The following is a 27,425-nucleotide window of genomic DNA, read 5'->3' on the forward strand; positions in this document are numbered from 1 at the left end:
ATCATATAACGTGTGGCCCTACTGGAAAATACGTTTGAATTTCTACCGTCGTCACTGGAATCAGTGCCCGTGTCTGGGTCTGTGTCGACCGACTGAGGCAAAGGGCGTTTTACAGCCCCTGACGGTGTTTGAGGCGCCTGGACAGGCATTAATTGATTGTCCGGCCGCCTCATGTCCTCAACTGACTGTTTAAGGGAAGATAAACCATCACGTAATTCCACAAATAAAGGCATCCATTCTGGTGTCGACCCCCTGGGGGGTGACATCTGCATATTTGACAATTGCTCCGCCTCCACACCAATATCGTCCTCATACATGTCGACACCACGTACCGACACACACCGCAAACTCACAGGGAATGCTCTAATGAAGACAGGACCCACTAGCCCTTTTGGGGAGACAGAGGGAGAGTCTGCCAGCACACACCACAAAGCGCTATATATACAAGGGATATCCTTATATTAAGTGCTCCCTTATAGCTGCTTTAATATATATATATATATAGCCATTAATGTGCCCCCCCTCTCTGTTTTACCCTGTTTCTGTAGTGCAGTGCAGGGGAGAGACCTGGGAGCCGTTCTGACCAGCGGAGCTGTGACAGAAAATGGCGCCGTGTGCTGAGGAGATAGGCCCCGCCCCTTTTTCGGCGGGTTCTTCTCCCGCTATTTTTCCAGTCAGGCAGGGGTTAAATATCTCCATATAGCCCCTATGGGCTATATGTGAGGTATTTTTAGCCTTGTATAAGGTTTATATTTGCCTCTCAGAGCGCCCCCCCCCAGCGCTCTGCACCCTCAGTGACTGCCCAGTGAAGTGTGCTGAGAGGAAAATGGCGCACAGCTGCAGTGCTGTGCGCTACCTTATGAAGACTGAGGAGTCTTCAGCCGCCGGTTTCCGGACCTCTTCACGCTTCAGCATCTGCAAGGGGGTCGGCGGCGCGGCTCCGGGACCGGACTCCACGGCTGGGCCTGTGTTCGATCCCTCTGGAGCTAATGGTGTCCAGTAGCCAAGCAGCAAATCCACTCTGCATGCAGGTGAGTTTACTACTTTCCCCCTAAGTCCCACGTTGCAGTGATCCTGTTGCCAGCAGGACTCACTGTAAAGAAAAAAACCTAAACTAAACTTTCTCTAAGCAGCTCTTTAGGAGAGCCACCTAGATTGCACCCTTCTCGTTCGGGCACAAAATCTAACTGGAGTCTGGAGGAGGGTCATGGGGGGAGGAGCCAGTGCACACCACCTGACCTAGTAAAGCTTTACTTTTTTGTGCCCTGTCTCCTGCGGAGCCGCTATTCCCCATGGTCCTTTCAGGAACCCCAGCATCCACTTAGGACGATAGAGAAATATATATATATATATATATATATATATATACACACACACACACACATATATATATACATATACACACATAGTAGCACTACATTACAACATTTGTAATTTATTATGATATATATATATATGTGTATCATAATAAATAACAAATGTTGTAATGTAGTGCTACTATGCATTTTTTTTTTCTATCATCACTTGCTAACGGTACTGCTTGAAATTAACATTAATAAAAGCATTACAATATATACAGTGGACTAAAAGATCATTCAAGTACAAAAGGTAGTTAACGTACCTGCTGGTTTCAGAGGACGGAGAGGCATTGGGGAAACTCAGAGCGGATTTATCTATACAAAAAATACAGCATGTATGGTATTGTTCATTATGAAGGCTCTGTGACAACTGAAAGACTGATTGACACCAGTTTATGTCAACTCACCTGTATGACAGAGTATTTGTGTTTCTCCCGGTACAGTACCAACACCTATCATTGTACCTTCATGTAAGGAAATTGTTTAAATTAATTCCAAGGAAAGTATAAAGAGAAGTGAGGATAATTAAGCTAAAATGATCAAAATTGGAAATGGATTTATGAGCAAGGCGACAAAGTAATGAGATGCACTCACGTGTTGTCTGCCGCCGCACAGATACCTGCAAGGCAAAATCAGATGTAATTACATTACACTACTATTTACAAAGTACACTGTCCTTTTGACTATTTAGTAATGCAGATCTAAGTAAATATATTTTTGCCAACACTCAGAGGCATCACTAACCTAATTGTACCTGGAGCGGCCGCAAAAGGGGTGTGGCTATGCGGGAGATGCGGCCTGCCCCCGGAGACTGGCTGCCTGCTGTGCTGGCAGATACAGGGCGACAGGAGTCTGGTTGATGCACGTAATGTTACAGTGCAGCACCCGGCTCCTGTCACTAGGCAGGAAACGGCACCCCTCCATGGGTGACACCCGGGTGCGGGCCGCACCCCGCTTGTGACGCCACTGTCAACACTAGAGAATAACGAATGCCTTCCCACTCTTTTAAAGTGACAGATAATCTTAGATTACCACTGCTGCAGGCGGCTGTATCATACAGCCCACAGTCTCTCGGAGCCTTTTAATTTCAGCTTCCTCATCTTCCCCTCTCTCTCCACTTTGTGGGGGTTTTATCTGGATCCGGAAACGCCGGGGCTCTTCATCATCATCATCAAAATCAGAGTCACTGGATGAGCAGCAAGCAACCGAGGTGTCTCCTGTTTTGTCATTAAGGATTATTTATTGTAGTTAATCTGTGTACAATTCACTATTTTATAGTGCTTGCATCTGTCTCATGGGGATGCAATTAATATATCAGCTGTCGGGATCCCGGCGTTCAGGATACAGACGTGAGAATCCTGACAGCCAGTAAAATGCCTGCAGTCGAAATACCAACCGCAGCCTGGTATTCCTACTTGGGTGGTAGCGTGGACCCACCACCCGAATGGGAATAGAACCTGTGGCGAGCACACCGAGCCTGCAAGGGGACCCGCCGTAGGGATTCAGGCTGGTGGAATGACGCTGTTGGTATACTAACAACCGGCATCACATATGAATCCCGCCTCACGTCATCTTTATACTACATACTGGATATACCATTTGTTTGATACAAAATAACTATGAAACCCACATAACAGGCTGTTTTCAATGAGGCCAAGCTCTTTTCCTCACACAGCTAACACACATTAACCCATAGATACCGGGATAAGTACCTGGAGTATGCATTAGCAGTGGCCGCAATAAGGGCAGGAAGCCCTACTTACCATAAATTTTAATTTAAGCCTTAAATCAGAAAACCTCGGTCAGTGCAGCCGAAAAGCCCCGACCACTGCTACAAGCCTGCTGTACTCAGCGTAACCAATTCAATACAGCCCGTGGATACAAATCAATAAAACTATTTGTTTAAGAGTGGTAAGTATTAGACAAGACCCCGTGTGTGGAGCTTGTATGTTATGCCCTTATTTGTATGGGTTTCCTTTGGGTACCCCAGCTTCCTCCCACACTCCAAAAACATACTGGTAGTTTACATGACATCTGAATAATAGATTAACCCTAGCATGTATGTGTGTCCATGTGGTAAGGAAAACAAACTGCGCTACTGGATGTGAATAAAACGAATGCAGCAATTTCCGGAGAATAATAATTCACATATGTAACATGACATTTTCAATTTACTACATTTCACACATTTTGGCTTCAAAACCAATTCATGCCTTCTGCCATACTCAAATTCTTCTGCTACCTAGGCGGTTGTAAAGTATAAATTATTATATGTAGAGTATTTATTTTCTTTTACTATGACGTTATCAAAGCAGTCATTACAAAATGCACATCACCCTTTTAGTTGTATTTTTAGCAACTACATAGTAGAAATTCATATATTTAAGGAGTAAATGTTCGGATTCCGAGCTAGTCTGCCTAATGTTTTAAAGGTAGCAATCGTGAAAAAGACAAAACCAGGTTGGTTTTGTCTTTTTAATAATTGCTACTTTAAAATACCAGACTTGCACGGAACCCACCGATGCCTCCAGTTCGCAGGCTATTACATTTACAGCAATGTGTAATATGGTTGCTACTTATAAATAATAGATGTTATGTTAGATGCACAATCTACGTAAACAGTTTAATCATACACATTATTATTGTACTTGTGGCAACATAGTACAGACCTGCTATATATATGAAACTAGTTTGGTGTGTACTCCAGGTACAAAGCTTTAATAGCATGCACTTAAAACGACTGGATGCCAAACATGAAGCAATTACATTTTTTGGAAACTAACATCATTACCCTTCCAGCGCTATTTTAAAAAACAAAACATTCACTGTACACATAAAACTTTAAATGTCACTTGAAAAACTCTGCCAGCCACATACAGAGCATTTCACTTTTGCCAGGCTCCTCCATATTCTCAGCACAGGAGGGATGCTGAGTAATGCAATAAAACTGCCAGTATTGCTCTGAATACGTAACTATTGTTCCATAAGGGAACACAGTGTACACAAGAAACATCTGCCTAAAGTACGTCGCCCACAGCAACGGTTTTATTATCAAGGAAAATAGAAACCACTTAACAAGGTCAATGATGAAAACATCAGCTCATGCTTACAATGTACCGCAGATTTGGATTGATTGCTGCTGATGTGCTTTAACATCACAAATAGAAAATAAGCATAGGTTGCTGCAGAGAGTGTAAACTTTGTGCTCTGCTAGAAATTTGCTCAAAGGTGTCTATTTACTAAGCCGTGGATGGAGATTAAGTCGCTGGAGAGAAAGTACCAGTCAATCAGCTCCTGACTGCTATGCCACAGGCTGTGTTTGAAAAACGGCAATTAGGAGCTGGTTGGCTAGCGACTTTATCTCCATCCAAGGCTTAGTAAATAGACCAAAGTGTGGTAAAGACTTTGCACCACAAGAGAATAGGTAAAATGGTACCTGCCCCAGCCAAAACTGGATTTCCTGCCGCTGGTCTCAAGAAAGGCTCAGTTCCAATGTACTGATTTAAAGGAACAACATAAGAGGAGGGTATTAAATTTTCACCCGTTTTTAGGTCGAAGGTAATAGAGCCTGTGCTGTTTTTTTAACTGACGAAAAATCCGGCATGGGCGAAAACCACGTGGATCGGCGGCGAATTCGCCAACCCATGTGGTTTTCGCACATGCCGGATATTTCGACCAGTTGAAAAACCGGCATGGGCATTAAATAGGTTTTGTCGAATTTGCAGGAGTTTGGCAGTTTGTGTCCGTTTTCGCCCATGTCGATTCGACAAAAAAAAAGAAAAAACATGGGTGAAAATGGATAAAAAAAAACAAGCAAAAAAACGCCCACTGTTGAATACACGGAGGTCAAATTAGTCAGAAAATCGGCACTAATTGAATATACCTCTAAGCTGGACTTCTAAAATCAGCTGCAGCAGGTGAGGGGAGCTGCAGAATTTAGCCAAATAACCAATCATCCATCAATTAGATCACAGGTTCTCAAACTCGGTCCTCAGGACCCCACACAGTGCATGTTTTGCAGGTCTCCTCGCAGAATCGCAAGTGAAATAATTAGCTCCACCTGTAGACCTTTAAAAATGTGTTAGTGAGTAATTAATACACCTGTGCACCTGCTGGGTTACCTGCAAAACATGCACCGTGTGGGGTCCTGAGGACCGAGTTTGAGAACCTATGAATTAGATTATCAACAGGATGGACAGCACTGAAAACAATCAAGGTATCATTTAGATGTGTTCATAACTCTCCACTGTGATACCTTAAATCAGAAATGGAGAATATAGAAAATAGAAGTTGCCACAATAACATTCAATCTGTGGGATTCTTGAAACTAGGAAGGAAGAACTAAACGCCACCGTGCAGAATATTTTTAATATGCATCCATAAAAAACAGAAATGATGGAAAAAGCTTTTAAATGGGCTTTAATTTTTTATTTTTTTATTTTTTATTTTAAATGACTGGAACAGATTTAGGGGCAGATATACTAAGCTTTGAATAGTGATAAATTGGAGAGAGAAAAAGTAACCACCAACCAGCTCCTGTCATTTATCAAAAACAGCCTGTAACATGGCAGTTAGGAGCCGATCTGCTGATACTTTATCACTCTCCACAGCTTGGTTCATCTGCCCCTAAATGTTATACTTCTGTACTCAGGAAATACATTTCTGTTCAGATGTAAATCAAATTATGTATTGTCTCTTAAGCTGGGTTTATACTAGATGTGTCGTCCGATCTGGTGGTTTGGACCAACATATCGGCACATTATCTAGTGTATGCCTAATATGTCACGGATGATGTGCGCTCCCACAGGTAGTCCAACGACATCCTTCGTCAGCCATACATGCAGGGCCGACGCAAGACATCGCTAGCGAGGGCAGTATGGCCGCTGCCTTCGTTCAGGGCAAAGGGAGACTTTTTTTTTTTTAAATCGGCAATACATAAAATTTAAAAAAATTAAAAACAAAATAAAAATTACCAAAATCACTAGTTTCTGTGCCAGAAAATCTATCGGTGCTAATTGGATACCCTCCTTAATGTACATGGTAGACTAGTCACTATTCTGCATTTAAAATTAAGGGGATACAATATTCTAGCTTTAATTCCTCCCATCTCATCTAAAACATTCAATGTATCAAACGGCTGTAGAAGTCTAACTGCATGTACATTCGTCAACCTTTATGCTGCTAAGAAATGGCAAGTTTAAAGTATTTGAAGAGTGGGACAATTTCATAGTTAACCTACAATGTAACCCTGGAATACACTTTGATTCTGATAGAATGGTGGTGTACACAATCCCATTGCTTTAGATCTTACTACTAAGGACAAATTGGCCATATATAATGGCAGATGATCAATCAGCTTAATGATATCATTCAGGTGCTCGAAAGGGAGGGGTATTTCTAAGCAAGAAAAAAGAGGAGAGACATTGTTTCCTCCAGCACCCTGAATGATAACAGTAACCAGATATAAATCCCACATAATATTAGAATTCAGAGATCTTGGTTACACATATTTGCGCAAATGTGTGACTATGCCCCAAAGCCGCATCAAGGCGTCTCTGTATATTTGGGGTCCCTAGCGCTATACTAAGGGCAAAATGTAATCAACAGCGAGTACAATACAATAAAATGGATTGGGGCTGAACCGCAGCATCCAGCTGTTTAGCCGTTTAGTCAGAATACCCCCCCCCCCCGCAGCCTAACCTGAACCCTCCCCGGTGGTACCTAAACCTACTCCCCCCTCCACACAGACTAAACCTAACCCCCCCCCCACCTAACCCTAACCCCCCCTTCGGGTGCCTAAACCTCACCTCCCCTAAGCATTAACTCTGCAGTGTATTAACTATGTGAAGTGCTTGACAGAGTGAGGAAGTCATTCTGAACCCCTAAAAAGTAAATAGCAGGACAGTGTAGAAGATTGCTAATAGCGATAAGGAAAACATTGAAGGATTTTAAAAAGGTGTCAAAAGTAGTTTTGTTTTTTTTAAATAAGTAAAACTCAAACAGAACAAATTGACAGCCATTGTATTCTGCAAATAAAAGCGTTTACAGTATATTTATGTACTTTTAAAAGCCTCTATTGTGATTATAAAGTGCTTATATACAGGTCTGTAAAATAATAACTTCAATGATTATATTTTATCATTTAAACACCATTATTATGAATTGTGAGGAATGTGCCAGAGGTACTGGACTGTGTCTTGACTACAGATGTGTGGTTGGGATTTACTTGGTTATGTTTGGCTCTCATAAACAGCATCTTATTGGCAATCCTGCTCTCACGTTTTTTTGGATAACCAATAATTCCAAACCGCTAATATCAGTCCTGACATTATTACATTACCAAAGGGACTGTCCTCGTTTTCTCCTAGTCTGGAGGTGTGGACTAAAAGCTGCCATATCTCCCACTAAAACAGTGCTAACTTAAACCAGATGAAATGCAAAAAGTCACATCGTGGCTAACTGAACCTGCCCCTAAATATTAACTCCTTACTAAAAGCAAAAGGTCATAGGTCTGAAGACATACTGCCATCTATTATTTATACAGACAAAATGGACTTCTGTCGTGGAGGGAGCACAATGCACAAGCTCACGACAATATGAAAAGGAACACAACCCGAGAATCCTCTGCATGCTGCTGTCCACAGATGGTGAAGAGACAACAACTTCTTTTGAGACCTTTATAATAACTTTTTAAACCTGTCAGTAGACAGAACCGTTCTCTCAGCAACTATGGACATTCAACAAAGTAACAGACAAATAGGTCCTTTAATACCATTTCATTTAGTTTTTCACGCATTCTGTACAGTAGTTTTGAATGTTTTTGCGAGGCGTAAGAGTTGTTTGATATAAAAAGCTTGATAATTAATTCAGTAAAAATGAGGACTACAGCTGCTTAACTGCTTTTAGCAAAATGTGAACAATAATTCTTATTTAATATATTCAGATTGTACTGGCAAGGATAAGTGCTGACAATTGCCCTTGTTCAAATTCATTTAGTACATTGTGTGTAGCTCTCCATTTCGTACATATTAATAATGGTCAGCATGTGCTATAAAATGTCCAGTACACAACAATTTGTTTGCCAAGCTCTTGACCTTGTAACAAAAGCTGTTGAAATTAGTCATTTAATAATTGTTCCTCTCTGTGATGGGGTCAGTTCTTATTCCAAGGCTATTTTGTATGGGTTTTAATATGCTTTTAGTTTTCCAGACATTACAATCAGTGACGTGCGGTGGCGTGAGGCAGGTGAGGAAGAGCCTTTCCTGTCATACTAACGTTTGGACCAGAGTTTTGACTGTATAAAGTATATGAAAAATACAAAGGATATATTAGGCATACCTTCTTTGTACGATTCTAATCATTTTTATAGTCAGAACTCTGGAGTCAAAAGTCTATGACAGGTGAGGCAGTGCCTTTCCTGCTTATCTTTTCCGCACATCTCTGATCAAAACTCACCAAACTTCCAGCAGTGTGTACTGCGGCACCTGTGTATAATGCCCTTATGTACCCTTGGGATCATATATTGGGTAATATTTACTAAAATTTGCATTTCTGACGATTTCATCCGAGATCAATCTCGGCCGACATTGGCAGTGTGAGAATGCAACTTTTTGAGAAAAAACACAGTAATTTACTAAACTACTGAGTTTTTTCAATTTGAATTCACCGATGTTGATAATAATTCGTATTGCTGGCAGTGATTTACGGGAGAGAATACTAAAACACTGCCAGCCTTAACACAATGAAGCCGGGCCAGATCAGCGAGACCCGTGCAGGACTTCATTGTGTACAGTATTGAAATAGTTAAAAGAAAAAAAAACAAATAAATTGCGTGGAGTCCCCCTCCCACTCTTGTGGGGGACCCCAATTAACCTCGCGGTTAGCCGCAGACCGCAATTTTCTCACCATTGACTATAATGGAGGACGGCGATCCTCCATTATAGCCAGTGCGCTCTGCCTGATGGACAGGCCAGGAGCGCACAGCCAATCAGGAGACCGCTATGACATGGTGCTCCCTGATTGGCTGCTGGGTCCTCTAGTGACAGCAGTTACGGGGGGGTCCCAACATTCGGGGAAAGGGGTTCCATGTGTAAACATGGAACCTCTTTGGTGCCGTGGATCGGGTTTTTAATTTTTTTTTAAATAAAGTATTTTTATTTCGAAGGAGATTAGTTTGCACATAGACATTGCATATAAGGAACATACCATACACATAATGACATGACAACATCGGGTAACATCATTCATTTTCGGCTTATTATGATAATATGTCATACGTTCATAGGTGCCTAGGTATGTGCAATTATTTATACTAATATCTTATCTAATCCGTGTGCTCTAGTGTTCAAGAACTCATTATACTTAGTTTTGGTTTTTCTCCCCATTTAAAACTCTTACGGACAACTTGTCCGAGTAAGTCTCCTCAGAAAAAAAAAAAAAGGGATATCAAACAGAAACCAAACACCGAAAGCTCCAAAAAAGGAAGAAACGAGAAAACAAAACAAAAAAATAACTAGGGGGAAGAAGACACATTGGGGGATATTAGCACTCTAAATCCTACCCTGTCTAGCTGGGCGTTGAGCCATCCTCTCATACACTACCCATTGGGTGAGAGGGAAGCTTGTAGCCCTATAGAAATCATATATTAGCAATTCCAGGACTCGTTAGCAACCCCGGTGCCACTAAGTTATAGGGTCTGGCAAGGAGTATGTGGATTCCAGCCATGGAGACCAAATTCTATCAAATTTAGCGGAAGCATTCTGTTTCATGTAAATGTATCGTTCCTTGAAGACTGTGTCGTTTATTAGTGCCTTAAAAGCGGGGAGTGTAGGGCCCTTGGGGGCCATCCATAGCCTCGCGATGCTCACCTTCGCCATTGCACACATGTTGCGAGCATAGAGGCCCTGTGGACTAGATACACAATCAGATCCTCCCATTCCCAGGATACAAAATTGCGGGGTAAGCATGGCCTCGTCCACCCCCGTGTTCACCAGAATCGACCCGACCCCCGACCAGAAAGCCCGCAACTTCGGGCAGTCCCAAATAAGATGCCAAAAAGTACCTGCAGTCATCCCACATTTAGGGCAGTCACCCGCACGGCCCGTCCAGAGTCTAGCCAGTCTTGCCGGGGTCATATATATTCTGTGCAAAAGGAAGTATTGTATTTGTTGAAACCTGATGGATTTGGTAACCCTGCTCGGAGTTTCCAAAGCTAGGGCCCAGTTTTCCTCATCTATGGGGCCCAAATCCTCTTCCCATTTGACACGGAGACGCGTCAAAGGGTCAGTATGCAGTTTGGCGAGTAGATAGCCATAAGCATGGGAAATCATCTGGGTTTTTAATTTTATTAATATTTTTTTAACCCTGTGAATGCCTACATGGAAAGAAGAGGACCGATCTTCACTGGATACTAGGAGAGTCTTTTTTTTTTTTTTTTAACAGGTACACCAAAGGACTTGGCAAGGGGACCGATGGGCTCCGTGAGACACTAGGTAAGTATGTGTGAGTGTGCAAGTATGTGTAAATAAACTTGTACTTTCACGGTGTGTGTGTTGTGTTTTTATTTGGGTATTTCTTTTGTTGTGTAACTACAGGTACCAGCGGCCCTGTTAATTCCCCACATGCTGGTACTTGTGGTTCTTCAGCATCGGACTTCACCCCTGGCCCTTGGGTGCCTGGAGGTGGGGGGACTCCTTGATTTAAGGGGTCCCCACTCCCTCAGGGAACCCTGGCCAGGGTTGATTAGTTGCGGGGAGTGATGCTTTGGCTGAAGTGACCTATATAAAAGTGCCCCCGGCTGCAGCATCACCTGCTGTGTACCACGGTGCTGGCTTCAAAAATACGGGGGAACCCAACGTCTTTTGTGCTCCGTATTTTTGGAACCAGGACCGGCCCAAGAGGGGCTCTGAACCAAATCCTGACATTTTTTCCTTAAAATAGGGATTTTTTCCAACTTTACATTTGCTCAGAGGTTGTGAATTGAAAATTAGCAGAGTCAGCATTCGCTGACAACTGAATATGCACTTTTCGCTGTGTTTACTGTGAAAACGGCTTTTTACAGCTAAGTGAAATCAGCCCTACACCTTTATTTATACAAGCAAGGCTAAACAAGATCAATATTTCATTAACACAACCGTGCATACCCTTGAACTATCAGTTCTTAGTCTTTAGGCTAGGCTGTTTTAGTGCCCTTTTTACCATCGCCCTGCTAAAACAGTTTGACGTTGCCATGTCGCAGCATGAATAGATAGCGTGCCCATGCGCTGCCGGGCACCACAACACCCCCAATAGTGACATTGACGGTGCTGTGCCCCCCCACACCCTGCCCTGCTTGCTTCCCAGCAGGAACACCAAGTTCTAATTAACCACATAGAATATCAAATATTAAAATAAGCTCCTTTCAGCATGCAGAGCATCAAGGATAATGAAATCCCAATATACAGATATTCGTCCTCATACATCTAGCGTCAATACATAATGCCTGGTGTGAGAGCCGGCAAGTCCCATGCAACTCTGCTAACGGCTGGAGTTTTTTTTAACCAAAAATGCATCTTAGTCACAACGCAATGCGGCTAGGACTCACAAGGAGACTGTGCTTATTAATTTGATATAGGTGTGACTGAGTCTGTATACAGAGCAGAACAGAACTTGTATTGGAAAAAAGCTGCACCTGCTACATTTTAGCACTTCATATACAGATTTAGAGACTCAGTCACACACAGATATATAAGTGTCATATCAAATTTCCCCGCACTAGGGAAGCCAATCCTGCCTCATTACTTCAATACTAGGATTCTGGATTGAAAAAAATTTCAATCCCAGGATTAAATTGTACAAATCAAGTAAGATGCATCAGCCTGTCTATGTCCCTGTACCGACATCTGTGGGTATTGGAGCGGCGGAGACTGCCTCCTCTGAAATACGCCGCTTACAAAGACCACGTTCTCTCCCAGAGAGTGCAGTTATTTACATCCAAATCAAGTGAATGGTGTAGGAATAACAACGGTTTCTATATCTGCTTCCCACTTTTTAAAGGGACCAAAAGTAATGGGACAATCGACTCAAAAGCTATTTCGTTGACATAAGTGGGCTATTCCCTCATTATTTCATCAATTAAGCAGGTAAAAGGTCTGGAGTCGATTCCAGGTGTGACATTTGCATTTGGAATCTGTTGCGGTCGACTCTCAATATGAGATCCAGAGAGCTGCCACTATCAGTGAAGCAAGCCATCATTAGGCTGAAAAATCAAAACAAACCAATCAAAGACAGAGCAAAAACATTAGGTGTGGCCAAATCAACCGTTTGGAACATTCTTAAAAAGAAACAACGCACCGGAGAGCTCAGCAACACCAAAAGACCCGGAAGACCACGGAAAAAAACTGTGGTGGATGACAGAAGAATTATTTCCCTGGTGAAGAAAAACCCCTTCACAACAGTTGCCCAGATCAAGAACACTCTCCAGGTGTATGTGTCAAAGTCAACAATCAAGAGAAGACTTCACAAGAGTGAATACAGAGGGTTTACCACAAGATGTAAACCATTGGTGAGCCACAAAAACAGGAAGACCAGATTAAAGTTTGCCAAACAACATATAAAAAAACCTTTACAGTTCTGGAACAACATCCTATGGACAGATAAGACAAAGATCAACTTGTACCAGAGTGATGGGAAGAGAAGAGTATGGAGAAGGAAAGGAACTGCTCATGATCCAAAACACCCCACCTCATCAGTGAAGCATGGTGGTGGTAGTGTCATGGTGTGGGCATGTATGGCTGCCAATGGAACTGGTTCCCTTGTACTTATTGATAATGTGACTGCTGACAAAAGCAGCAAGATGAATTCTGAAGTGTTTTGGGCAATATTATCTGCTCATATTCAGTCAAATGCTTCAGAAATCATTGGACGGCACTTCACAGTGCAGATGGACAATGACCCGAAGCATACTGCGAAAAAGAAACCAAAGAGTTTAAGGCAAATAAGTGGAATGTTATGCAATGGCCATGTCAATCACCTGACCTGAATCCGATTGAGCATGCATTTCACTTGATGAAGACAAAACTGAAGGGAAAATGCCCCAAGAACAAGGAGGAACTGAAGACATTTGCAGTAGAGGCCTGGCAGAGCATCACCAGGGATGAAACCCAGCGTCTGGTGATGTCTATGCGTTCCAGACTTCAGGCTGTAATTGACTGCAAAGGATTTGCAACAAAGTATTAAAAAGTGAAAGTTTGATTTAGGATTGTTTAGTTTGTCCCATTACTTTTGGTCACTTAAAAAGTGGGAGGCACATATAGAAACCATTGTAATTCCTGCACCGTTCACCTGATTTGGATGTAAATACCCTCAAATTAAAGCTGAACGTCTGCAGTTAGAGCACATCTCGTTTGTTTCATTTCAAATCCATTGTGGTGGTGTATAGAGCCCAAAAGATGAGAATTGTGTCGATGTCCCAATATTTATGGACCTGACTGTATATGACACTTGTATATCTGTGCGCGTCTGAGTCTCTGAATCTGTATATGAAGTGCTAAAATGCAGCAGCTGCAGCTTCTTTCCAATTCTAGTTCTGTTTCATATACAGACACAGTCACACACAAAATACAAGTGTCATATATCAAGCTAAACAGCACAGTTGCCTCGTGTGTCCTAGTCAATGCGCTGCGACTAAGATGTATTTTTGGTAACAAAAGACATCCAACGTTAGAGTTGCACGGAACCTAAATAGCTTACAGACGCCAAGCATCTCACACTACATGGCGTATTGAGGCTAGATGTACAAGGATGCCTCTGTACCTCTGGTTGATCACACGTCTGTAACGGAATAGATCCAGGCACTTTATCTGGGGGAACAGACTGTTTGGGCCAGATGTAATAGTGTCCGAGTTTGCTGGAGGTGCGGGATGCCGGCCAAGCGTGGAAATCATTTACAAGGCATAGTTTTCAGCAATGGAACAAAGATATCAGGGTAGGTGAAACGCTTCTATGCTTGCTGACTACTGCTGGACAGTGACAAGAGAGATGCCCCAAAAGAGAAATTTAAGTAACAAGCAAAGAGAAAGCACTCTCATGAATAGGACACTATTTTGAGATTGTTCTTTCAGTTGCTATATGTGGTTTCATTTTGTGTTGGGGTTTTTTTTGCGATTGATGGAATTGAAACAACTGTTATTTTTGTTGTATTAAAAAATATCAGATAGTTGCTTTCCACTCTGACTATTACTGAAGTACTGTACATACAGCGCAAAACCTAGAGGTAATAAAAACATGATTAAATCATGTTTGTTTTCTTGACCTCAAGTTAGTAAAGAATGACTATTTTTAGAAAGGTAACAAATTCATTGTTTGTTGTAGTGTGTCATTGGGATATATACTACAACAGAGGTCTCTTTATAAAGAAAAAAAAGTGGCCATCAATTTTCAATGTCAGCGACAATTACTGTAGCTACTGGAAGGATACTGGTCACATTGTCATCGGGGCGAATGGTAAAGCCTTCCTCATCAATATCTGGAAGATCCTAAACCAAGAAATGTAAACAAGAAAACAAGTACTGTAATACAATTTAAAAAAAAGAAAAAAAAAAAAAAGAAAAAGTTGTTTTATGCTGTATCCCCTTCTCAGATGTGCAAAAATTGTGTCAGTAAAAAAAAAAAATACCATGGTCATTCATTCATTTTACAACTATTGAGCAGAAGTAAACCTTTACCGAACACATATAGTAATTCTCAAGGTAAACGTTATTACTTTTATATTACTGTATAAGGGGTGTGGTTTCTATATTTTCTGCAAATCTGAACCTCTATTATGTTCATGATTTCTGTAAGCGGCTTGAGTATTTCAAGAAAAGCACTACATAAATAATAATAAATCATATTTTTATGGATCTTAGACATAACCCTGGCAATGGCTTTACTAGCAAAAATGTGCCAGATTCTTTACAATATCCACAGAACTAACATACAAAGGAAGCGGAGGGGCGTACTGTATGTATTAATAATCAAGGCAACAATATGTATCACAAGGGATATTTTAATATCTCCACTATGTACTAAACGTAACAAGTAGGAACAGCAGTAGAGATGACTGCTGAGAGAGAGAGAGAGAGAGAGAGAGAGAGAGAGAGAGAGAGAGAGAGAGAGAGAGACCTCTAAGCCTGTGTAAAACACATTCTATGGTCATACTCCATTTTCTTACCACACAATTTGGCTCAGTAGATTCCCTGCAAATAAACAGATAATAGAGCAGTAAAAACATTGGTCTTTTATAGCACATTAAACAGAAATCGTAGATGGGCTGGCTGTCTTACACTTGCTGTGTGTCCTTTTCCCTTTTACTCAGGCCCCGGATACGAAAAGGTTTGGACCATGTACGCTTTACACCTGTGAGAGTTAAATCCCCATGAGAACTTGCAAATGAAGAAAAAAGGGGAAAAAAAGACAAAAAGGGACAGAATAACATTTAACCTGAAACAAGAAAATCATGGTATGCTTACCAATCTGAAATATCTTCACTAAATTAGTGCCCTTTTCAAGCTTTGTATTGTAATACGATATTGTCAAATATCTCAAACTAGGCACACATCATGTTATAGTGCAAACCGCCAATGAGATGTAATGATAGATCACATTTACGTACACAGTGCATTATCCACTGTACAATAGCGAGATCTATCATTACATGAGGCATGCAACTACACCCAAGCCGGCCATGGCATCGTCTCATTGGACGTGCAGCACATCCAATGGGATTAATCATGAATGACAACAGAGCACACACGACTGTGTATGATATATTGTTCTGATCCGCGAAGGAAGGATTTATTGTACCATATAGTATATCGTGTAGTGTGTAACCAGCTTTAGATTGGTCAGCAGCACTGCCTATAATATTTTTCGGCCCATAACAAAATATTGGATTCAGGGCCCACGCTCACGAGAAAAAGAATTTGAAACAAATACAACAAAATATAAAAGTGCTAAACTAAGGTGTTTTCTGAACAGCTGCTGGTAAGCATGCAAATGTATTGGAAAAGGTTCAGGGTATTAGAACATTCAGTGCCCCATTTAGGGGTCTATGTACTAAGCCTTGGGTAGAGATAAAGTGAAAGAAGATAAAGTATCAACCAATCAGCTCCTAACTGCCATTTTTCAAACCCAGCCTGTAACATGGCAGCTAGTAGCAGATTGGCTGGCAGAGGCGTATCTACCGCTTGGCCAGGATGGCACTCGCCAGGGGCGCCCGTAGAAGGGGGGCGCTGCCCGGAGGTGCCACCGGCGGCCAAGTGATAGAGCGCTACAGTACAGATGGGAACGAAGTGAAGCAGTTTGCACAAATTACAGGTGGGTTAATTAGCGGAGAGGGGAGGAGACAGAAGCTGTGTGCTGCCGAGTCCTGCTAAAGTCCTGGCTGCAGCAGTTTCTGCTACAGCATAACGCTCCCCTCAGCTCCTGCACCGCCGAGTCACTTCCTCCTCTGTCCCTTTGAAAGTAGTTAGCCCCAGCCCCTGGAGGCAGAGATCCGGCCCAGTTGGCTGGTATTTAATCTCTGTCCACTTTTATCCCTACCCAAGGCTTAGTAAATAGACCCCTTAGTGTTGAGCAGTTTTATGAAAACAGAGGGTCAAACAGGATTAAATGTACAAGTTTATTCAGACAAACCCATGTGACTGCTTCAGCCCAGCTGAAAATACCATCCAAAAAGTACAGAAACCAACTCACCCTTTATACATTTTTGACCAACTTATTATACATAGATAATGTAATTGGTAAAGACTCGCCCAAATGTATGTTTTCATCCAGCACTCAGTAAAAGCTGCAGAGCAGGAGAAGCTTCCTTTGCTGGGCATACCACCTCCTCCTACATACAATCTGCATATATGAGTCAGACGTCAAGGCAAATCAGAAACTTATTGCCAATTGTCAAACTTCCAGTAAGAATAGTCCTGGCACGCAAATGGAAAGCCATCTCTTGACATTGTGACAGCTAATACAAAAAAAAGTCTGCAACTTGTAAACAGTAATGAGTAATAGCATGCTTAGTTTATTTTGCCCCACACACACTAGACGAGAAAGTAAAAAGATATTGTTCAGAGTGCCCATTCTGCGAGATATCTTTTACTATCTTGTCTAGTGTGTACACGCAACATCGTTAACGAAGGGAAGACCTTGTTAACGACCCTGCTCCCCCCACCGTTGCTCCCTCCCTGCCGCAGCCAGTATTGCCGGATACACACAGCAGCCAGTGTGTACCCGGCTTTAGTGGTCTGGCCAATGGGCTATATTCCGTTTTCATCTATACCTTTTTCAACACATTTGCAAATTTGTATAAAGCATTTCTTGCATGCAGAATATACTGTGCCAACATATATTTAAGAAAACAGCACCGACTCGCTTACTAACCTTCTAAAGATGTTGGGAAACGGAAACCTTCAAATTCCACTGCCTCTGAAATTAAAATGAAAAATGAGCAAATGGATATGCTATATGAAGAGACTGTTCTGTACTGTCATTTTTAATTCCATTAATGCAAAGTTTCTCAACCTCGGTCCTCAAGGCACACTAACAGTGCAGGTTTTAGCAATATCCAGGCTTGAGCACAGGTGATTACTCAAAATAACCGAGGTGCTAATTTAGGGGTCTATTTACTAAGCCACAGGTTCTCAAACTCGGTCCTCAGGACCCCACATGGTTCATGTTTTGCAGGTCACCTGTAGATTTTTAAAATGTGAGTTGATGATACACAGTGCACCTGCTGGGTGACATGGAAAACGTGAACTGTGTGGGGTCCTGAGGACAGAGTTTGAGAACCACTGTACTAAGCCTTGGATCGAGATAATAAGAATTTACTCACCGGTAATTCTGTTTCTCGTAGTCCGTAGTGGATGCTGGGAACTCCGTAAGGACCATGGGGAATAGCGGGCTCCGAAGGAGGCTGGGCACTCTAGAAAGATCTTAGACTACCTGGTGTGCACTGGCTCCTCCCACTATGACCCTCCTCCAAGCCTCAGTTAGGTACTGTGCCCGGACGAGCGTACACAATAAGGAAGGATTTTGAATCCCGGGTAAGACTCATACCAGCCACACCAATCACACCGAACAACTCGTGATATGAAACACAGTTAACAGTATGAAACGATAGAGCCTCTCAACAGATGGCTCAACAATAACCCGATTTAGTTAACAATAACTATGTACAAGTATTGCAGATAGACCGCACTTGGGATGGGCGCCCAGCATCCACTACGGACTACGAGAAACAGAATTACCGGTGAGTAAATTCTTATTTTCTCTAACGTCCTAGTGGATGCTGGGAACTCCGTAAGGACCATGGGGATTATACCAAAGCTCCCAAACGGGCGGGAGAGTGCGGATGACTCTGCAGCACCGAATGAGAGAACTCCAGGTCCTCCTCAGCCAGGGTATCAAATTTATAGAATTTTGCAAACGTGTTTGCCCCTGACCAAGTAGCTGCTCGGCAAAGTTGTAAAGCCGAGACCCCTCGGGCAGCCGCCCAAGATGAGCCCACCTTCCTTGTGGAATGGGCATTGACAGATTTTGGCTGTGGCCGGCCTGCCACAGTATGTGCAAGCTGAATTGTACTACAAATCCAACGAGCAATAGTCTGCTTAGAAGCAGGAGCACCCAGCTTGTTGGGTGCATATAGGATAAACAGCGAGTCAGATTTTCTGACTCCAGCCGTCCTGGAAACATATATTTTCAGGGCCCTGACAACGTCTAGCAACTTGGAGTCCTCCAAATCCTTAGTAGCCGCAGGCACCACAATAGGCTGGTTCAGGTGAAACGCTGACACCACCTTAGGGAGAAACTGGGGACGAGTCCTCAATTCTGCCCTATCCATATGAAAAATCAGATAAGGGCTTTTACATGATAAAGCCGCCAATTCTGACACTCACCTGGCTGATGCCAGGGCCAATAACATGACCACTTTCCACGTGAGATATTTCAGATCCACGGTTTTTAGTGGCTCAAACCAATGTGATTTCAAGAAATTCAACATCACGTTGAGATCCCAAGGTGCCACAGGAGGCACAAATGGGGGCTGAATATGCAGCACTCCTTTCACAAATGTCTGAACTTCAGGTACTGAAGCTAGTTCCTTTTGAAAGAAAATCGACAGAGCCGAGATCTGTACTTTAATGGAGCCTAGTTTTAGGCCCATATTCACTCCTGCTTGCAGGAAATGCAGAAATCGACCCAGTTGAAATTCCTCTGTTGGGGCCTTTTTGGCCTCGCACCATGCAACATATTTCCGCCATATGCGGTGATAATGTTTTGCCGTAACATCTTTCCTGGCTTTAATAAGCGTAGGAATGACTTCCTCCGGAATGCCCTTTTCCTTCAGGATCCGGCGTTCAACCGCCATGCCGTCAAAAGCAGCCGCGGTAAGTCTTGGAACAGACAGGGGCCCTGCTGTAGCAGGTCCTGTCTGAGCGGCAGGGACCAAGGGTCCTCTGAGATCATCTCTTGAAGTTCCGGGTACCACGCTCTTCTTGGCCAATCCGGAACCACGAGAATTGTGTTTACTCCTCGCTTTCTTATTATTCTCAGTACCTTTGGTATGAGAGGTAGAGGAGGGAACACATACACTGACCGGTACACCCACGGTGTCACTAGGGCGTCCACCGCTATCGCCTGAGGGTCTCTTGACCTGGCGCAATACTTCTCTAGTTTTTTGTTTATGCGGGACGCCATCATGTCCACCTGTGGACGACCCCATTGATTTACAATCATTTGGAAGACTTCTGGATGAAGTCCCCACTCTCCCGGGTGGAGGTCGTGCCTGCTGAGAAAGTCTGCTTCCCAGTTGTCCACTCCCGGGATGAACACTGCTGACAGTGCTAGTACATGATTCTCCGCCCATCGGAGAATTTTTGTGGCTTCTGCCATCGCCGTCCTGCTTCTTGTGCCGCCCTGTCGATTCACATGGGCGACTGCCGTGATGTTGTCTGACTGGATCAGCACCGGCTGGTGTAGGAGCAGGGATTTTGCTTGACTTAGGGCATTGTAAATGGCCCTTAGTTCCAGAATATTTATGTGAAGGGCAGTCTCCTGACTTGACCATAGTCCTTGGAAATTTCTTCCCTTTGTGACTGCCCCCCAGCCTCGTAGGCTGGCATCCGTGGTCACCAGGACCCAGTCCTGTATGCCGAATCTGCGGCCCTCCAGAAGATGAGCACTGTGCAGCCACCACAGAAGAGACACCCTGGTTCGTGGAGACAGGGTTATTAAACGATGCATCTGAAGATGCGATCCGGACCACTTGTCCAACAGGTCCCACTGAAAGATTCTGGCATGGAACCTGCCGAATGGAATTGCTTCGTAAGAAGCTACCATCTTTCCCAGGACCCGCGTGCAGTGATGCACCGATACCTGTTTTGGTTTTAGGAGGTCTCTGACTAGAGAAGACAACTCCCTGGCTTTCTCCTCCGGGAGAAACACTTTTTTCTGGGCCGTGTCCAGAATCATTCCCAGGAACATTAGACGTGTCGTGGGGACCAGCTGTGACTTTGGGATATTCAGAATCCAACCGTGCTGGCTCAACACTTCCTGAGATAGTGCTACTCCCACTAACAACTGTTCCTTGGATCGTGCCTTTATTAGGAGATCGTCCAAGTATGGGATAATTAAAACTCCCTTTTTTCGAAGGAGTATCATCATTTCCGCCATAACCTTGGTAAATACCCTCGGTGCCGTGGAGAGTCCAAACGGCAGCGTCTGGAATTGGTAATGGCAATCCTGTACCACAAATCTGAGGTACTCCTGGTGAGAATTGTAAATGGGGACATGCAGGTAAGCATCCTTGATGTCCAGGGATACCATGTAATCCCCCTCGTCCAGGCTTGCAATAACCGCCCTGAGCGATTCCATCTTGAACTTGAATTTTTTTATGTATGTGTTCAAGGACTTCAAATTTAAAATGGGTCTCACCGAACCGTCCGGTTTCGGTACCACAAATAGTGTGGAATAGTAACCCCGGCCTTGTTGAAGTAGGGGTACCTTGATTATCACCTGCTGGGAATACAGCTTGTGAATTGCCGCTAGCACTGCCTCCCTGTCTGAGGGAGCAATCGGCAAGGCGGATTTGAGGAAACGGCGGGGTGGAATCGCCTCGAATTCCAGCCTGTATCCCTGAGATACTATTTGAAGGATCCAGGGATCCACCTGTGAGCGAACCCACTGATCGCTGAAATTCCTGAGGCGGGCCCCCACCGTACCTGGCTCCGCCTGTGAAGCCCCACCGTCATGCGGCGGACTTGGAAGAGGAAGCGGGGGAGGACTTTTGTTCCTGGGAACCTGCTGTTTGCTGCAGCCTTTTTCCCCTGCCTCTGCCTCTTGACAGAAAAGACCCTCCTTTTCCCCGCTTGTTTTTCTGGGATCGAAAGGACTGAACCTGATAAAATGGCGCCTTCTTAGGCTGTGAGGGGACATGGGGTAAAAATGCTGACTTCCCAGACGTTGCTGTGGAAACTAGGTCGGAGAGACCATCCCCAAATAATTCCTCCCCTTTATAAGGCAAAACTTCCATGTGCCTTTTGGAATCTGCATCTCCAGTCCACTGGCGAGTCCATAAGCATCTCCTAGCAGAGATAGATAGTGCACTTACTTTAGATGCCAGCCGGCAGATTTCCCTCTGTGCATCTCTCATGTATAAGACTGAGTCTTTGATATGGTCTATGGTTAGCAGGATCGTGTCTCTGTCTAGTGTGTCAATATTTTCTGACAGGTTATCTGACCATGCAGCGGCAGCACTGCACATCCAAGCTGACGCAATCGCTGGTCTGAGTATAATGCCTGAGTGTGTATATACAGACTTCAGGATCGCCTCCTGCCTTCTATCAGCAGGTTCCTTAAGGGCGGCCGTATCCTGGGACGGTAGTGCCACCTTTTTTGACAAACGTGTGAGCGCTTTATCCACCCTCGGGGGTGTTTCCCAACGTAACCTATCCTCTGGCGGGAAAGGGAACGCCATTAGTAATTTCTTAGGAATCACCAATTTCTTATCAGGGGAAGCCTACGCTTCTTCACACACTTCATTTAATTCATCTGACGGGGGAAAAACTACAGGTAGTTTTTTCTCCCCAAACATAATACCCTTTTTTGTGGTACCTGGATGTAAATCAGAAATATTTAACACCTCTTTCATTGCCTCAATCATGCAGCGAATGGCCTTAACGGGCATTAAATTTGACTCATCGTCGTCGACACTGGCGTCAGTATCCGTGTCGACATCTACTTGTGCCACCTGAGATAACGGGCGTTTTAGAGCCCCTGATGACTTTTGAGACCCTTGGACAGGCACGAGCTGAAGACTCGGCTGTCCCACAGTCGGCATGTCGTCAAATTTTTTATGTAAGGAGTCTATACGTGCACTCATTTCTTGCCATAATACCATCCACTCAGGTGTCTGCCCCGCAGGGGGTGACATCTCTGCTAAAGGCATCTGCTCCCCCTCCACATCATTATCCTCCTCAAACATGTCGACACAGCCGTACCGACACACTCCACACACACAGGGAATGCTCAAATAGAGGACAGGACCCACAAAAGCCCTTTGGGGGGACAGAGTAAGAGTATGCCAGCACACACCAGAGCGCTATATATATATATATATACAGGGACTAACTGAGTTATGTCCCTTATAGCTGCCTATACTGTATACAGTGCCAATTTAGTGCCCCCCCTCTCTTTTCCCTCTTACTGTACTGTAGAAATGCAGGGAAGAGCCAGGGAGCTTCCTTCCAGCCGAGCTGTGAGGGAAAAATGGCGCCAGTGTGCTGAAAAGATAGGCTCCGCCCCTTTTTCGCGGCCTATTCTCCCGCTTTTTTTGGGATTCTGGCAGGGGTATTTACCTCATATATAGCCCCAGGGGCTATATATTGAGGTATTTTAGCCAGCCAAGGTGTTTTTATTGCTGCCTCAGGGCGCCCCCCCCCAGCGCCCTGCACCCTCAGTGACCGGAGTGTGAAGTGTGTATGAGGAGCAATGGCGCACAGCTGCAGTGCTGTGCGCTACCTTGGTGAAGACAGGATGTCTTCATGCCGCCGATTTTCCGGACCATCTTCCTGCTTCTGGCTCTGTAAGGGGGACGGCGGCGCGGCTCCGGGACCGAACATCAAGGCTGGGCCTGCGGTCGATCCCTCTGGAGCTAATGGTGTCCAGTAGCCTAAGAAGCCCAATCCGGCTGCAAGCAGGCGAGTTCGCTTCTTCTCCCCTTAGTCCCTCGCTGCAGTGAGCCTGTTGCCAGCAGGTCTCACTGAAAAAAATAAGAATTTACTTACCGATAATTCTATTTCTCGTAGTCCGTAGTGGATGCTGGGGACTCCGTCAGGACCATGGGGAATAGCGGCTCCGCAGGAGACAGGGCACAAAAATAAAGCTTTAGGATTAGGTGGTGTGTACTGGCTCCTCCCCCTATGACTCTCCTCCAAGCCTCAGGATACTGTGCCCGGACGAGCGTACACAATAAGGAAGGATATTGAACCCCGGGTAAGACTCATACCAGCCACACCAATCACACCGTATAACTTGTGATCTGAACCCAGTTAACAGTATGAGAAACGTAGGAGCCTCTGAACAGACGGCTCACAACAAATAACAACCCGATTTTTTTGTAACAATAACTATGTACAAGTATTGCAGACAATCCGCACTTGGGATGGGCGCCCAGCATCCACTACGGACTACGAGAAATAGAATTATCGGTAAGTAAATTCTTATTTTCTCTAACGTCCTAAGTGGATGCTGGGGACTCCGTCAGGACCATGGTGATTATACCAAAGCTCCCAAACGGGCGGGAGAGTGCGGATGACTCTGCAGCACCGAATGAGAGAACTCCAGGTCCTCCTCAGCCAGGGTATCAAATTTGTAGAATTTTGCAAACGTGTTTGCCCCTGACCAAGTAGCAGCTCGGCAGAGTTGTAATGCCGAGACTCCCCGGGCAGCCGCCCAGGATGAGCCCACTTTCCTTGTGGAATGGGCCTTGACAGATTTAGGTTGTGGCAAGCCTGCCACAGAATGTGCAAGTTGAATTGTGCTACAAATCCAACGAGCAATCGTCTGCTTAGAAGCAGGAGCACCCATCTTGTTGGGTGCATACAATATAAGCAGTGAGTCAGACTTTCTGACTCCCGCCGTTCTTGAAATATATATTTTCAATGCCCGGACCACGTCCAACAACTTGGAATCCTCCAACTCGTTAGTAGCCGCAGGCACCACAATAGGCTGGTTCAGGTGAAACGCTGACACCACCTTAGGCAGAAAATGAGGACGCGTCCGCAGTTCTGCCCTGTCCGTATGGAAAATCAGATATGGGCTCTTATATGATAAAGCCGCCAATTCTGATACTCTCCTGGCTGAAGCCAGGGCCAGTAGCATGGTTACTTTCCATGTAAGATACTTCAGCTCCACCGATTTGAGCGGCTCAAACCAATGGGATTTGAGAAAATCCAAGACTACATTAAGATCCCACGGTGCCACTGGGGGCACAACCGGGGGCTGTATATGTAGTACTCCTTTTACAAAAGTCTGGACTTCAGGAACTGAAGCCAATTCTTTCTGGAAGAAAATCGACAGGGCCGAAATTTGAACCTTAATGGACCCCAATTTGAGGCCCATAGACAATCCTGTTTGCAGGAAATGTAGGAATCGACCCAGTTGAAATTCCTCCGTGGGGGCCTTTCTGGCCTCACACCACGCAACATATTTTCTCCAAATGCGGTGATAATGTTGTGCAGTCACCTCCTTCCTGGCTTTTACCAGTGTAGGAATGACCTCTTCCGGAATGCCTTTTTCCTTTAGAATTCGGCGTTCAACCGCCATGCCGTCAAACGCAGCCGCGGTAAGTCTTGGAATAGACACGGTCCCTGCTGAAGCAGGTCCCGTCTTAGAGGTAGAGGCCACGGATCCTCCGTGAGCATCTCTTGAAGTTCCGGGTACCAAGTTCTTCTTGGCCAATCCGGAGCCACTAGTATCGTTCTTACTCCCTTTTGCCGTATAATTCTCAGTACCTTTGGTATGAGAGGCAGAGGAGGGAACACATACACTGACTGGAACACCCACGGTGTTACCAGAGCGTCCACAGCTATTGCCTGAGGGTCTCTTGACCTGGCGCAATACCTGTCCAGTTTTTTGTTGAGGCGGGACGCCATCATATCCACCATTGGTTTTTCCCAACGGTTCACAATCATGTGGAAGACTTCTGGATGAAGTCCCCACTCTCCCGGGTGTAGATCGTGTCTGCTGAGGAAGTCTGCTTCCCAGTTGTCCACTCCCGGAATGAATACTGCTGACAGTGCTATCACATGATCTTCCGCCCAGCGAAGAATCCTTGCAGCTTCTGCCATTGCTGTCCTGCTTCTTGTGCCGCCCTGTCTGTTTACGTGGGCGACTGGATCAACACCGGCTGACCCTGAAGCAGGGGTTTTGCCAGACTTAGAGCATTGTAAATCGCTCTTAGCTCCAGTATATTTATGTGAAGAGACATCTCCAGGCTTGACCATACTTCCTGGAAGTTTCTTCCTTGTGTGACCGCTCCCCAGCCTCTTAGACTGGCATCCGTGGTCACCAGGACCCAGTCCTGTATGCCGAATCTGCGGCCCTCTAACAGATGAGCACTCTGCAACCACCACAGAAGAGACACCCTTGTCCGTGGCGATAAGGTTATCCGCTGATGCATCTGCAGATGCGATCCGGACCATTTGTCCAGCAGATCCCACTGAAAAGTTCGTGCGTGGAATCTGCCGAATGGAATCGCTTCGTAAGAAGCCATCTTTCCCAGGACTCTTGTGCATTGATGCACAGACACTGTCCCTGGTTTTAGGAGGTTCCTGACAAGTTCGGATAACTCCCTGGCTTTCTCCTCCGGAAGAAACACCTTTTTCTGAACCGTGTCCAGAATCATTCCCAGGAACAGCAGACGTGTTGTCAAGGTCAACTGAGATTTTGGAAAATTCAGAATCCACCCGTGTTGTTGCAGCACTACTTGGGTTAGTGCTACTCCGTCCTCCAGCTGTTCTGTGGACCTTGCCCTTATCAGGAGATCGTCCAAGTAAGGGATAATTAATACGCCTCTTCTTCGCAGAAGAATCATCATTTCGGCCATTACCTTGGTAAAGACCCGAGGTGCCGTGGACAATCCAAACGGCAGCGTCTGAAACTGATAATGACAGTTTTGCACCACGAACCTGAGGTACCCTTGATGTGAAGGGCAAATTGGGACATGCAGGTAAGCATCCTTTATGTCCAGGGACACCATAAAGTCCCCTTCTTCCAGATTCGCTATCACTGCTCTGAGTGACTCCATCTTGAACTTGAATTTTTGTATGTACAGGTTCAAAGATTTCAGATTTAGAATAGGTCTTACCGAGCCGTCCGGCTTCGGTACCACAAATAGTGTGGAGTAATACCCCTTTCCCTGTTGTAGGAGGGGTACCTTGACTATCACCTGCTGAGCAAACAGCTTGTGAATGGCTTCCAATACCGTCGCCCTGTCTGAGGGAGACGTTGGCAAAGCAGACTTTAGGAACCGGCGAGGGGGAGACTTCTCGAATTCCAACCTGTAACCCTGAGATACTACCTGCAGAATCCAGGGGTCCACCTGTGAGCAAGCCCACTGTGCGCTGAAATTCTTGAGTCGACCCCCCACCGTTCCTGAGTCCGCTTGTAAGGCCCCAGCGTCATGCTGAGGGCTTTGCAGAACCCTGGGAGGGCTTCTGTTCCTGGGCAGGGGCTGCTTGCTGCCCTCTCTTACCCCTTCCTCTGCCCCGAGGCAGATATGACTGTCCTTTTGTCCGCTTGTTCTTATAGGAACGAAAGGACTGCGGCTGAAAAGACGGTGTCTTTTTCTGTTGGGAGGGGGTCTGAGGTAAAAAACTGGATTTTCCGGCAGTTGCCGTGGCCACCAGATCCGATAGACCGACGCCAAATAATTCCTCCCCTTTATACGGCAATACTTCCATATGTCGTTTGGAATCCGCATCACCTGACCACTGTCGCGTCCATAAACTCCTTCTGGCAGATATGGACATCGCATTTACTCTCGATGCCAGAGTG

General features: G+C 44.7%; 1 protein-coding gene across 7 annotated transcripts in view; it reads right to left on the minus strand.

The window, feature by feature from the left end:
* Positions 1-27,425, minus strand: part of FCHO1 (FCH and mu domain containing endocytic adaptor 1) — a 325,680-nt gene that overhangs the window by 115,756 nt on the left and 182,499 nt on the right. For all 7 annotated transcript variants that reach the window (XM_063914421.1, XM_063914420.1, XM_063914422.1 and 4 more), the window contains 8 exons: positions 17,754-17,798; positions 15,662-15,734; positions 15,550-15,574; positions 14,815-14,872; positions 2,391-2,575; positions 1,953-1,977; positions 1,766-1,822; positions 1,622-1,673 (listed from right to left, as the gene is read on the minus strand). In XM_063914421.1, coding sequence (XP_063770491.1) covers positions 1,622-1,673; positions 1,766-1,822; positions 1,953-1,977; positions 2,391-2,575; positions 14,815-14,872; positions 15,550-15,574; positions 15,662-15,734; positions 17,754-17,798 — 520 coding nt within the window. The remainder of the gene's footprint in view (positions 1-1,621; positions 1,674-1,765; positions 1,823-1,952; positions 1,978-2,390; positions 2,576-14,814; positions 14,873-15,549; positions 15,575-15,661; positions 15,735-17,753; positions 17,799-27,425) is intronic.

Source organism: Pseudophryne corroboree, chromosome 1, assembly GCF_028390025.1.
Source record: "Pseudophryne corroboree isolate aPseCor3 chromosome 1, aPseCor3.hap2, whole genome shotgun sequence".
Taxonomy (NCBI): domain Eukaryota; kingdom Metazoa; phylum Chordata; class Amphibia; order Anura; family Myobatrachidae; genus Pseudophryne; species Pseudophryne corroboree.